Below are 14,525 nucleotides of genomic sequence, written 5' to 3' on the forward strand. Positions count from 1 at the left end.
TATATCACATTTATCTGTTAAACATGTCTCAATACATCTATCCATTAAATAGTTTTGAGCTCTGTGAAACAGATTCAGGAAATAATATTTGTCTAATATAAAAGCCTCATAATCTGCTTAAGTAATAAAATGATATCTTTTTTGTAAGATAATTAGTGACCATAATTAAAACTTAAAATGCAGTTTGTTTTTTTTAACTACAGGAACTTAAAACCCAAGGCTGACCCAAGGCTAGACGGTTGGTTGGTTCATTCATTCATTCATATTCCTTGCCCTTAGAAATCAAATTATGGCACTGTGACACTGCAGTTATAAAATAACAAATCTCAACATATCAATTACACAACTGGTCCATTCTCAGTTTGCTGGGCATGAGATCAAAAGGGTGGTGATGCAGAGTTTGAGATTTTTTATCAGTAATAAGTAATCAGACAACATAAAAGGTTGTACATAATTGAGGCAGCATATACAACATTTACATATAACAATTACATTATAGAGCAAGTACTTTCAAAAACTGTTCTAAAAACGTTTTCAACATCATAAGTGTATATTTATCTCCATCTGCATACAGCACAGGACACACTGAGGGTTTTGCAACAGCTCTTCAATAGATTACACATTAAATCAAAGCAAAACAATGTTGAAACTTGTAGAAACAGTGTGAATTTGAAAACACACTATGTACAGTCATGGCCAAAAATATTGGCACCCTTGTTAAATATGATCTAAGGTGGCTGTGAAAATTAATCTGCATTGTTAATCCTTTTGATCTTTTATTTTAAAAATTCACAAAAATCTAACCTTTCATTGGATGATGAGATGTAAAATGGGGGGAAATATCAATATGAAATAAATGTTTTTCTCTAATACACATCGGCCACAATTAACGGCACCCTTTTATTCAATACTTTTTGAAACCTCCATTTGCCAGTTTAACAACTCTAAATTTTCTCCTATAATGCCTGATGAGGTTAGAGAACACCTGACAAGAGATCAGAGACCATTCCTTCATCCAGAATCACTCCAGACCCTTTAGACCCTTCCCAGCTCCATGTTGGTGCTTCTTCTCTTTTCACCTCACTTTTTTTCTACAGGGTTCAGGTCAGAGGACTGGAATGGCCATTGCAGAAGCTTGGTTTTGTGCTCAGTGACTAATTTTTGTGTTGTTTTTGAGGTTTGTGTTTGGATTATTGTACTTTTGAAAGATCCAAACATGGCCCATTATAAGATTTCTAATAGAGTCAGTCACTTATTGATTTTTTATCTGTTGGTATTTTATAGAATCCATAACGCCATGTTAGATAACAAGATGTCCAGGACCTCCAGCAGAAATATAGGCCCACAACATCAAAAATACAGCAGTATATATCATTGTACACATGGGGTGTTTGTAAATGTGAAATTCTCATCCTTTATACACCGATTAAAACAGACACACACATTGTCAAACACATTTATTCTAGAAAATGTTGATCACCAATAACATTGTCAAATATACATGTCAACTGTATAAACAGGCATTGATGGCTACAGATATGCCATACAGTATCAAAGGTCCAAACTGTTAGAAGTCTCCATCAATCAGGACAACACATTTAAAACTAGGACAGGGAAATGTCATTGTCCTTGTCATTGCTGGTGGTGTCAGGAAGGCTTGTGTCCGTCAAGCATTTTCCCATGAGTGTTTGTTTTATGGCTAATGATGGTTTATTGAGCTTCATGGGTATGAAGATGTTTGAGGCACAGTGCTCTCGAAGATATTCCCCTCCGTTCTCCTCATAATCATGACGGCTGATCCAGCCCTGAGCTTCAGCAGGGTTCGTTAATGCCCATTCACATGCCCCAAACCAAGCATCCAGAGCCGGCCGTCTCGCCAGAGACACCTAACAGATGGGAGATACATACTCAAATCACCCTTTATGATCCCATGTATTTGTGTCATAATGCAAATTTTAGTAGAATGGCCACTTATTATTATTATTATTATTATTATTATAACAACAGGTAAAACATCCTTTGAAACTGAACAAAGGAGATGCTTTTCGAAGCCAACGGGCCTTTTAAATTTTCATATTTTTACTGAATGAAGGGATAAGCAGGGTAAAGATGTGTCTCCCCCATAATCTAGGTAACTATGCTTATTTGGATCACACACAGAATAATTCAAGTAGTCGTGACTGTGAAAATCTGACCTTAAACTGTGACTGGAAGGGTCTGATTGCGAGCAGGTCTCTCTGTACTCTCTCTTTTAGTCCAGGGTACTGCAGGTTTCCTCCAGTCAAAAACACATTCTTCACAAGTGCTTCCTGCAGTTCAGGCGGGTACCTACAAAGATACACACACACACAACACTGAAATCAGAGCACTGCCTCACTTTCAGTGTTTTAGTTTGGATTCAAACTGAACTTGTAACTATTGTATACTGAGATATAAGTATATATATATATATATATATATATATATATATATATATATATATATATATATATATATATATATAAAGTATATATAAGTATAAAAATATTGTTTATAGGAAAATATTTAGCCGAGATATAACTACTTGAAAATCTGGAATCTGAGGTTGCAAAAAAATCTAAATATTGAGAAAATCGCCATTAAAGTTGTCCAAATGAAGTTTTCAGCAATGCATATTACTAATAAAAAATTACAGTTTGATAAATTTACGGTAGGCAATTTACAAAATATCTTCATGGAACATGATCTTTACTTAATACCCTAATGATTTTTGGCATAAAAGAAAAATCGATAATTTTGACCCATACAATGTATTGTTGGCTATTGCTACAAATATACCTGTGCAACTTATGACTGGTTTTGTGGTCAAGGGTTACATATGTCTTTTATAAGTACTAATAAACAGTCAACATTAGGGGTGTAATGGTACGCGTACCGAACCGGTTCACATAGCAAATTCCAAATGGAAGTAATCATCCCTATCCCCTTTGTGTGGGTACTTTGGAGTGAACAGGGCACGTGCATGCCATCATGTAGTCGTTTGGAATGCACTTGGCAAAAGGAGAGATGTAATTTCCTCATTAACTGCAGCTTGGATGTTCCAGTGACAACGCAGCATGTCAGCAGATGTCGCTGTTTTAATGGCATAGCATAAATGACTTTTTAGTGTTGTTAACATAACTGTTGCAAATGAACATGCATGTTATATTTTAAAACGTTTTTTAAAGTTTTTTGCTATATAATATATAAAAACTAATATGTATAAAACTTTTTAAAATATAAAATGTATATTTTTTAATGCAGGTGTCCGTCAGCGAATTTGCTGAAGCACACCATGCTGCGTTGTCACGGGAACATCCCAGCTGAAGATAATGAGGAAATTACATCTCTCCCTTTACCGAGTGCATTCCAAACGGCTACATAATAGCACGCATGTGCCCCGTTCACTCCAAAGTCCCCACTCCAAGGGGATAGGGATGATCACTTCCATTTGGAATTTTCCCCGTGAACCGTTTCGGTTCGGTATGCGTACCGTTACATCCCTAATCAATATGCATGCTAATAAGCAACTAGTTAATAGTGAATTGTTCCCTAATCTAACGTTTTGCCAAAGTCTTTCATTTTGAAAATGTAATGCTGATAACAGAGAAAACACTTGTTATATTTGCGTATAGCATGTGAATCAGATTGGATTTAAAAGTGTTTTGCTGAGACACATTCATCTGCCCAAGTGTAAATACACTGATATATAATTTCTGGGGTTAATAATTGCTCACTGTTCCAGAACAAATTGCATTGTCTCCATCAGGCCCATCTGCTCCTCTCCAATCAGAGATGGCTGGAATAAGATCTCTGGCACACGCAGACGCTCTGTGCCCACGAACAGCTGATGATACTCTGCCTTGTTAAACAATGGCTAACACAAAGTAGAAAAAGAGAGCAAAATCGAGACCAGATGATATAAGAATACGAATACAATGAACAATTCTAAATGATGTCATTCCTTGACTTTACTTTAAGATTACCTGGATGGCACTGGTAGTTTTGCCGGGCTCATCATTGTCCTGATTTAAATCTGGTACCATTTCACTCCCATCTTCTGCAGGTTGCTCCACCTCTGCAGTCTGTTTCAACAACATGACGAACAACAAGTTTTGCACAAAAAGAAATCATATTTGCAAAACATGATTATTTCCCCCATTATATCATTCAAATAAATCAAAGACAACACTATGAGATCACAAGGCCAGAAACTAGGGCTGTCAATCAATTACAATTTTTAATTGCGATTAAAATCGCATGATTGTCATGAGTTAACTTGTGATTAATCGCAACTTAATCACACATTTTTATTTGTTCTAAATGTACCTTAAATTAATACTTTTCAAATTTTTAATACTCTAATCAACATGGGCATGGGCAAATATGGGTGCTTTATGCAAATGTATGTTTATTATTATTGAAACCATAGTCAACAGAGCATGAAGACTAGACATGTTTCAAAGGTCATAGATGTTTTTCAAAGAACTTGTTCATGTGTATTAGACACATGAAAAAATAAATTCCAGGTTCCGATTACTTCTCTTTCTTTGCACGGAGCAATTTACTTACACGTTTACATTTTTGCACAAACGGGCAGTTCACTTCTTCTGAACATGCAAAATGTACATTTAATATTTATTATTAGATTTGTTTTGCCTCTCTGTGCCCACATACTGTATTTTGATGCAGCTAAATTGTCAATAAAACTGTATTCATTGATATATTTTACTGTTTCTGTTGTCAGACAACGGAATGAATATAGTGACTGAAACGTGATCCATTAAAACAGCTCTTGTTTCCAAGATGTTAATCTGCACTAAAATCCTGATAATTGAGCCACCGTCTGATGAAATCAAATACACATAAGATAATGACAATAGCTGTGCTGTGATTTCGGCTATATTTGCATGTAAAAATAGAGAAGCAACAAAATATCTGTGTTTAACTGAAAGCGCTGCTACTCTCCACCGCTCATTGAACCGAGCAGATGCACAGAGAGAGAGAGAGAGAGAGAGAGAGAGAGAGAGAGAGAGAGAGAGAGAGAGGTGTGTGTTCGTGCTGGGACAGCAAGACCTCACGCGCCAGTACCAGCGAGTCTCAAAAACTAAATAAGGTTTGGGCAAACCCTAAAGATTTGTTTTTTGAAGAGGGGGAAAAAAAGTCGCTTAACAGGTCTGCAAATTCGCTAAGTTGGCAACACTGTGCATATACATTTCTCTGACTTCAGTTAGGCCACGGGTCAAACAGAAAATGCGCGCTGCGTTAATAAAATTAGTGCCGTTAAAATGAACTTGCGTTAACGCGTTATTAACGAATCACTAAGTAGTATGTCTGCATTCACAAACCTCAGCCTTCATGAGCCTGTGCTGCTCCACGCTCATACTGAGTTTATGGATGTAAGATTGAAGCTCCTCAGCTGAGTCCATGTTGAGCTCCACCAGACTCCTGTGAAATCGTTCCAGAGAGCCATCCTCCAGCAGCTCCTGATGGAAACTTGACTATTACTGTGTGCATACAAGAGTGCTTCACCTCTCTGTATGTAAACGCGTATACCTGCACAGACAGAAGCGTTTCCAGTCGTTTCTTGTCTTCCTGCAATTTTTCTTCTCTGCGGCGACTGTTGATTTCTTGTAGTCGGCGGAGCTGTTGCGCTTTCCTCTCATTTTTCTCCTCGACGCTCACGCAAACGCCAGCTGCCCGCCCTGAAAATGGCAGCTGCACACGGTGAACTTCCCTCTCATAAAAGTTAGGACTTCGCCACTTCTCCAGCTCTGTCTCACAATTTATGAAAGTAGGAATGCATTAGTAGAGTGCACTTAAAGGTGCCATAGAATTTACTGAGAAGTTATAGAAGTTTACTTTGTTGAGCCTTGCTGAAATCGCGTTTGGTCTCGTACTGTATCGCGTATCTTGTCAGTGTGTGCACTTGCTTGGCCATTTTTAGTGATAAACAGGAAAGTGGGTTCAAGCACCAGCAAAAGACAGTGTAAAGAAATGGTCTTTAAGAGAAGCAGTCTATCAGCGGAAGTTAAAAACAACTCGTAAGTGTATTTACTTGTCTCAGTGTTTAGCGCATTTGCCGTTGCTAGGAAACGCTTATTTTGTTTACTGTGTTGAGCCTTGCTGAAATCGCGTTTGGTCTCGTACTGTATCGCGTATCTTGTCAGTGTGTGCACTTGCTTGGCCATTTTTAGTGATAAACAGAAAAGTGGGTTCAGCTGAATTGTAATAGTGATTTGTTAGAAGGGGTATAAAATAGGTTATTATACCGCGGCAGCGGTCGCGGCAGCCCTCGTGTAAAGCCCTCCTAGTGTAAAGACCATCGACTCTACCGTACGACTCCACCAGGCAGGGACACCGGCAGAGGACATAAGTATCGACTTTTAATTATCCTATATTATTCCTACTACTTGTTTCACTTCTGTTTTAGTTTTTATAACCTATTCATACTATGTGTTTCCAGATCAATACTATCACTACCACTCGCAAGCCACGCATCACACACTGTAGACAGCGCAATCCTATCAAACTGCGCACTTTGCCTATGTCTGCGAATACATTACTTTCTTTTTCTATTGGTCTCTGGAATTGTCAGTCTGCTGTCAACAAAGCTGATTTCATTACTTCCAATACTAGTCATTCAAGTTTAAACCTCATGGCCCTGACAGAGACCTGGATCAAACCAGAAGACAATGTTACACCTGCAGCACTCTCCAATAATTTCTCCTTTTCCCACACCCCCCGTTTGACTGGAAGAGGTGGAGGTACTGGTCTGCTCATCTCTAATAATTGGACATTTACTCCTTTACCTTCTCTGAGTATCAACAGCTCTTTTGAATCACATTCGGTTACTATTACCTACCCTCTAAAAATCCATTTTGTAGTTGTTTATCGTCCTCCAGGATTACTAGGTAACTTTGTGGATGAATTAGATTTATTGCTCTCAACTTTTCCTGAGGATGGTACTCCCTTTGTCTTACTTGGAGACTTCAACATCCACCTAGATAAACCTCAGGCTGCAGACTTCCACACTCTGCTTGCGTCTTTTGATCTCAAGAGAGTGCTAACTACGGCTACTCACAAATCAGGCAACCAACTGGACTTTATTTACACACGACACTGCTCCACTGATCATGTGCTGGTTACTCCACTACACACCTCAGATCACTTCCTCCTCACTCTTAACCTCAACATGATTCCTGACACATCACATACCCCTCCACATGTCACTTTTCGACGTAACTTGCGTTCACTCTCACCCTCCCGGCTATCTGCTATGGTTTCATCTTCACTTCCTCCCCCTAAACAGTTATCCTCTCTTGATGCTAACAGTGCTACTGATACTTTCTGTTCCACTCTGACGTCAAGCCCGTACCACCCCTTCTGCCCCTTGGCTATCTGATTTTCTCCGCGAACATCGTTCTAAACTCAGGGCCGCAGAAAGGGTATGGCGCAAATCACGAAATCCTTCTGACTTTAATTTATATCGATCACTCCTCTCTGACTTCTCTGCTAATGTTTCCACTGCTAAAAGGACATACTATCATGACAAAATTAACAATTCACCTAACTCTCGCATGCTCTTTAAAACATTTTCCTCCCTCCTTTGTCCTCCTCCTCCATCATCTCTAACAGTTGACGACTTTGCCACATTCTTCATTAATAAAATTACAAACCTCACTGCACAATTTTCCACACCACAATCTATCAAACATATCTTTCCAGCAAACATACACTCGTTCACATCCTTCTCTCCACTCTCTGAGGCAGAGGTCTCTAAACTCATCCTTTCCAGTCATCCTACTACCTGTCCGCTTGATCCCATTCCATCTCATCTCCTTCAAGTCATTTCTCCTGCAGTTGTACCTGCACTCACTCACATCGTTAATACATCCCTTCACACTGGAATTTTTCCCTCAGCATTTAAACAGGCTTGTCCACTTCTTAAAAAACCCACTCTTAACCCAACTCTTTTAGGGAACTATAGACCGGTTTCCCTTCTTCCTTTCATTGTAAAAATACTTGAACGAGTTGTGTTCAACCAAGTCTCTGTCTTTCTCACACAGAACAACCTCCTGGACAGTAACCAATCTGGCTTCAGAAGTGGACATTCGACCGAAACTGCCTTGCTTTCTGTTGTTGAAGCCCTAAGACTTGCAAAAGCGGCTTCCAAATCGTCATTACTTATCTTGCTGGATCTGTCTGCTGCTTTTGATACGGTCAACCATCAGATCCTCTTGTCAACCCTATTGAGAAAGGGCATCTCAGGAACCACACTCCAGTGGTTTGAGTCTTACCTCTCTGATAGGTCCTTCAAAGTATCTTGGAGAGGTGAGGTATCCAAGTCGCAACATCTAACTACTGGGGTGCCTCAGGGCTCAGTTCTTGGACCAATTCTCTTTTCTGTCTACATGGCATCACTAGGTTCTGTCATTCAGAAACATGGCTTTTCATATCACTGCTATGCTGATGACACTCAACTCTACCTCTCATTCCATCCTGATGATCCGACGATAGCTGCTCGCATCTCAGCGTGTCTAACAGACATTTCTTGCTGGATGATGGACCATCACCTTCAACTCAACCTAGCTAAGACAGAACTGCTTGTAGTTTCAGCTAACCCATCGCTTCATCACAATCTCACCTTCCAGTTAGGCTCATCTACCATAACTCCTTCAAAAACAGCCAGAAACCTTGGAGTTGTGATTGATGATAAGCTAAATTTCTCAGACCACATTGCTAAAACTGCCCAGTCCTGCAGATTTGCATTATACAATATTAAGAAGATCAGGCCTTTTCTCTCGGAACATGCAACAGAACTCCTTGTTCAGGCTCTTGTTCTGTCCAGACTTGACTATTGCAATGCTCTCTTGGCAGGTCTTCCAGCCAATTCTATTAAACCTCTACAATTAATCCAAAATGCCGCTGCAAGATTAATCTTTAATGAGCCGAAAAGAACGCACGTCACGCCTCTGTTCATCAATTTGCACTGGCTACCAATAGCTGCTCGCATTAAATTCAAGGCATTAATGTTTGCCTACAGAACCACCACTGGCTCTGCACCCCTTTATCTAAATTCATTAATTCAGACTTATATGCCCTCTAGAAGCTTGCGTTCTTCAAGTGAACGACGCATTATTGTACCATCCCAAAGACACACAAAAACACTTTCATGGACTTTTTCATTAACTGTTCCCATCTGGTGGAATGACCTGCCCAATTCAATCCGTGTAGCCGAATCCTTACCCATCTTCAAGAAACGGCTAAAAACTCATCTGTTCCATCCTTACTTGACCCTCTAACTCTAGCACTCTCTATTCTAATTTTATTTTATCTATGTCTTTTTATTAAAAAAAAAAAAAAATTAATAAATAAAAATTAATAATAATATTTATCTGTACTACGTTAGGCTAACTAAGACTTGTAATAGCACTTGCACGTTGTCGCTCTTTTGTTGGTTTTGTTTGCTTCTTATATCCTCATTTGTAAGTCGCTTTGGATAAAAGCGTCTGCTAAATTACTAAATAAATAAAATAAAATAGAATGAATTGATACAATATTTTATATTGTTCTCAAATATCTACATAGAAGGTGTGTGGCTTAGGTAAGGGCAAAAAAATCTCCAGAAACGGTTTTACATGTACATTTACAACCCTAGGATTTATCCCTAGAATTAAATGGTCTGTTACCTTATTTGGAAGGGTCACGAATAATAATGTTGAGCTCTGCTCTGCTTGGCTGTTTCACAGTGCGGCTCATTTCCAGTAGCTCACACAGCAGGAAGGAAACAGGGAGGAAAATAAATATTTCAATACTTTCTCCCGCAGTTATATCGTTGGGTATTTATACTGTATATAAAATGCGGGCATCAGGGAGCCACTATTAATATGTCGAATGCACTATCGCTTTTTACTTTCACTTTTGAGATTTGCAATCGCACGTGCTCTGTGTAAACTACAGCGGCAGTATTTAACACATATTTTACAAGATCAGATGCTTGTCAGTGGTGCTCAGGATCTGTAAATTATCCACCATCATCCTCAGTCATCTCTCCTTACTCTTTATGTGGTAAGTGAAATCTTATGTACTGTAATGTAACAGGCTACCGCTAGCAGCTAACCATGTCCCTTTACTGGCTCGTGTTATTTTATTAGAACGCGTTATTTACTTTTCAATACAGACACCAACCCATCCCTGCACATCACATCCCCTGCACAGCCTGGAACATAACATTTATTTCCATGATCTGCCATTGTCGCTGTTGTCCTCACTTGTTTCTTCACAATACCTGCAGAACTTCTGATGATTCGGCTGTGTAGGTTTGGGTGGCCTAGAACATGGGCGGGTATATGCAAATGTTGGGGGCGTACATATTAGTGATCCTGACTGCAACGTCACAGTCGGTGTTATGTTCTGATTCGCCTATTTTTCAGTGGTCTTTTGCATTCACGAGATTTACATGAGGAGGAGGAAACAATGGAGTTTGAGGCTCACGGTATGTTATTTCCATGTACAGAACTGTTATTATTCAGCTAGGCCAAGGTAAATACAGTTGTCCATTCTATGGCACCTTTAAAGTAATGATGCAACAAAACCAAAAAAATTTGTTAGTTTCATACTGAAAGCTGAAACTAAAATTAAAATGTATTTACAATTAAATCACATTGATGTAATACTTAAAAAAAAAAAAAAAAAAAAACAGTTGTATGTAAACATTTGCAAAGGCATTTTTTTCTTTTAACATTTTTCAAAAGGCTCAATTTTAGTATCATCAGACCAAACACGTTTTCCTCTAAATTGCTGAAATAGTTTCCTTGCAATTAATGACAAAATTCCAAGAGTGCTGGTTTACCGTGCTGGTAGTCTAGTGCAACATAGCTGTGCTGATGCAGTAGCTCCTCCATGCGGCTCAGTGTGATGGCAGTCTGGTTTGCAGGGTATTTCAGCTGCAGCAGTCTCTGAAGGTATGCCGCGGCCTGACCTCCACCCAAATTCACACGCTTACAATTCAAAGCATCCAGCCTGCAATTCAAATCATCCATATGCAAATGATATGCATTTAAAACATTTAAATTGCAATGGCAATATTATATCTTTTTGGCAAATCGTCATTCAGAGTAACAAACCATTGCCAGTAACAGATGTATTTATGAAACCGATGCAAAAATGAAACAATATACTTATTCTGATTAAAATATTAAAATACTGTACTTATTAAAATATATTTAAAAAAATGTGTTCATTTTTATGTTAATTTTTACATACTAAATTTTGTTGTATTTTAAACAACTTTCACTTCCTACGTATTGCTGACAAATGGGAAAACAGTGGTTTAAAGGAAATTAGCAAAGTATAAATATTTAAAAATTAAAAGTAAAAAAAAAAAAGCATGATTCTAATAAATGGGGGGGGGATTTAAAGCTTAATTACTCTTATTTATTTATGCATGTATGCTTGTGTAGTAAATGAGACTCATGTCACCAAAGACATTGTGATTTTTGGGTCACACGTCACTAAAGGTGCGAGTATATCAGATGACCAATTCTCACCTCGCTTAGTTCAGCACACCAGTCAAGGACTGTTCATTTGGGAGTGCTTCCCACAAGCTGTTCAACAATTTGAGATTCACAAACTGGAGAGAGTTGGTCAACTGATTTATCTGAAAGATTGGTGGTTTAGATAGCTAGTAGAGCCTTGGATCATCAACACAAAGAAGACACAATCGTAATAAGATTAAATTAAATTTATCGACAACAGATATGCAAGAGTAAATACGACAATATGGTAGTAATGATACCAATAAATGAATATCCATTAAACAAGAAGATACCATATAAATTCCTTCCATCTCTGCTAATGTCTCCACTGCTAAATGGACATACTATCATAACAAAATTAACAATTCGTCTAATTCTCCCAAAAAGAGGGTAAGTCACAGAGGGTCATTACTGAAATGTGTGGCTGTTTACAGAGTGCTGTATGAAAGCATATTAAATGCAAAGTTGACTGGAAGGAAGAATTTGGGTAGGAAAAGATGCACAAGCAACAGGGATGACCGCAAGCTTGAGAATACTATCAAGCAAAGCTGATTCAAACACTTGTGAGAGCTTCACAAGGAGTGGACTGAAGCTGGAGTCAGTGCATCAAGAGTCACCACGCTCAGATGTCTTCAGGAAAAGGGCTATCAAGCCACTTCTGAACCAGAGACAACGTCAGAAGCGTCTTACCTGGGCTGTGGAGAAAAAGAACTGGACTGTTGCTCAGTGGTCCAAAGTCCTCTTTTCAGATTAGTGTTGTCACGATACTGGAATTTCTAACTTTGATACGATACCTTGAAAAATATCGATACTCGATACCATTTTCGATACCATGGAGAAAAAAACTGCCACAATATTAAGGGGGTAATTTTTTTAATTTAAAGATAAATGTAACAAGTCGAGAACATGCGGTATATTTTACATGAACAAAAAAATGTCTTGAGGTACTGCATTTGTTGATTTATTTATTAATCTTAGTTAAATGTTAATTGAAACTAACGTTTACTAATACATGTACTAATTAAAATCCAAAGTTCTATTTGTTGATATTCTCATTTGCTTCATAACCAAAATATTTCCAGATATAGGGCCCTATGAAATCCGTTTTATTTTTCCCCAAATTCCGTAAAATATTTTTCTACATTACATTTTTTCCATTTTAAATTTTTCTGGATTCCGTTTTTTTCCGTTTGAAATTTTCTGGACTTTTTTTTTTTTTTAATGATCAAATTAAATGCTATTAATCTAAAAGCATGTCTAATTCATTAAAATCATGAAAATTATACAATTTAACATTTAATTTATTAAAAGTGTAACAAAAATGACACGTTTAGGGCCGTATGAAATGTTTTATTTTTTTCTCACCTTATGTTTTATTGTTACCAAATTCTGTGTTTTAGCATGTCTATTAGGCTATTTGAATGCATACAAACAATTTTTATTTATTCTTACAGTAGCCTTATGAACTGTGTTTTCCCCCTCAGAAATTCTGTGTTGTGTATTTAAATTTTACTGGATATCAGATGAAGGCATAAAACAATTTTAATTCATTTATATTTGAATTAATGAAAATTAAACATTTACATTTTTGGCAAATGAAGGGGATTTACTATTAAAATAAAAATATTTTGTGATTATTTCTTTAAAAAAAATTAACAGTAGTAATAAGTAGTAGTATTATGTACATTCTACTAAATAATAGTAATATAGCCTATTTCTGGCACACAGTCTTTAATAGGCTAAGTTAAATCGATCTTTTATTTTGACGGGTTGCCGTGAATACTTCTAAAGTTCTGTGTGTGTATGATATGACACTAGTTTTACTCAAATTAAATGGTAAAATGCTCGTAAAGTGCCTTTCAGATCAGTTCTGGAGATATTGTTGATGTATTTATGTCCTCATTGAGACTGCAAACGCTGAAATCATCGCGAGCGCCACATTAGTAAACACAACCGCACGTGCAGCACATTCACACAGAGACGCGCAGAACATGCAGGATTCATATTTAAATCGACTTTTGCAGCTTAATATTTACAGATACTAGTCCATATCGCGATTTGATTTAAGTGTAATGACCTACTTTTGATTAATTCATCCAAACTTTGACAAATTCCGTGACATTCCGCGTTAAACTGTAAATTCCGTTTTTATGACTGGATTCCGTGCGCGTTCTCTGCATCACGGAGATCATAGATCCCTACAGATAGCGCTCCTGCTGTGTTCTTTAACAACCAGAGCAGTCATCTTTCTATTCACTTCACTTTTGCTATTTAACCAGAGCTAAGGAGACGAGTGCGGTCACGTGTGGTGCTTGTCCACGCGCCTTTGGAGAGAAGTGAATGTGACAGCTCGGCTAGTATCGGTGTATCGATACTTCGGGAAATTAATATTGGTACCGTTCAGATATTTCAGTATCGATATTTATCGAAATATCTATATTTTTGACAACACTATTTCAGATGAAAGTAAATTTTGCATATCATTTGGAAATCAAGGTCCCAGAGTCTGGAGGAAGAGTGGAGAGGCAAAGAATCCATGTTGCTTAAAGTCCAGTGTGAAGTTTCCACAGTCAATGATGATTTGGGCTGCCATGTCTTCTGCTGGTGTTGGTCCACTGTGTTTTCTGAAGTCCACAGTCAACGCAGCCATCTACCAGGAAATTTTAGAGCAGTTCATGCTTCCTTCTGCTGACAAGCTTTATGGAGATGCTGATATAATTTTCCAGCAGGACTTGGCATCTGCCCACACTGCCAAAGGTGCCAAAAGCTAGTTCAATGACCATGGTGTTACTGTGCTTGATTGGCCAGCAAACTCGCCTGACCTGAACCCACATCGAAAATCTATGGGGTATTGTCAAGAGGAAGATGAGAGACACCAGACCCAACAATGCAGATGACCTGAAGGCCGCTACCCGGGCTTCCATAACACCTGAGCAATGCCACAGGCTGATTGCCTCCATGCCACGC

General features: G+C 38.1%; 1 protein-coding gene across 2 annotated transcripts in view; it reads right to left on the reverse strand.

The window, feature by feature from the left end:
• Window positions 1–394: 394 nt before the first annotated feature.
• actr5 (actin related protein 5) overlaps window positions 395–14,525 on the reverse strand; it is a 37,026-nt gene continuing 22,895 nt past the window's right edge. Inside the window, exons 3-9 of one of the 2 annotated variants that reach the window (XM_079427954.1) lie at window positions 10,874–11,043; window positions 5,575–5,792; window positions 5,367–5,504; window positions 4,005–4,103; window positions 3,756–3,895; window positions 2,196–2,328; window positions 395–1,886 (exon numbers count right to left, since the gene is read on the reverse strand). In XM_079427954.1, coding sequence (XP_079284080.1) covers window positions 1,605–1,886; window positions 2,196–2,328; window positions 3,756–3,895; window positions 4,005–4,103; window positions 5,367–5,504; window positions 5,575–5,792; window positions 10,874–11,043 — 1,180 coding nt within the window. In that variant the 3' untranslated portion in view covers window positions 395–1,604. The remainder of the gene's footprint in view (window positions 1,887–2,195; window positions 2,329–3,755; window positions 3,896–4,004; window positions 4,104–5,366; window positions 5,505–5,574; window positions 5,793–10,873; window positions 11,044–14,525) is intronic. The other variant, XM_079427955.1, reaches the window with a different exon arrangement.

Source organism: Barbus barbus (genome assembly GCF_936440315.1).
Source record: "Barbus barbus genome assembly, chromosome: 11".
In the NCBI taxonomy this organism is placed as follows: domain Eukaryota; kingdom Metazoa; phylum Chordata; class Actinopteri; order Cypriniformes; family Cyprinidae; genus Barbus; species Barbus barbus.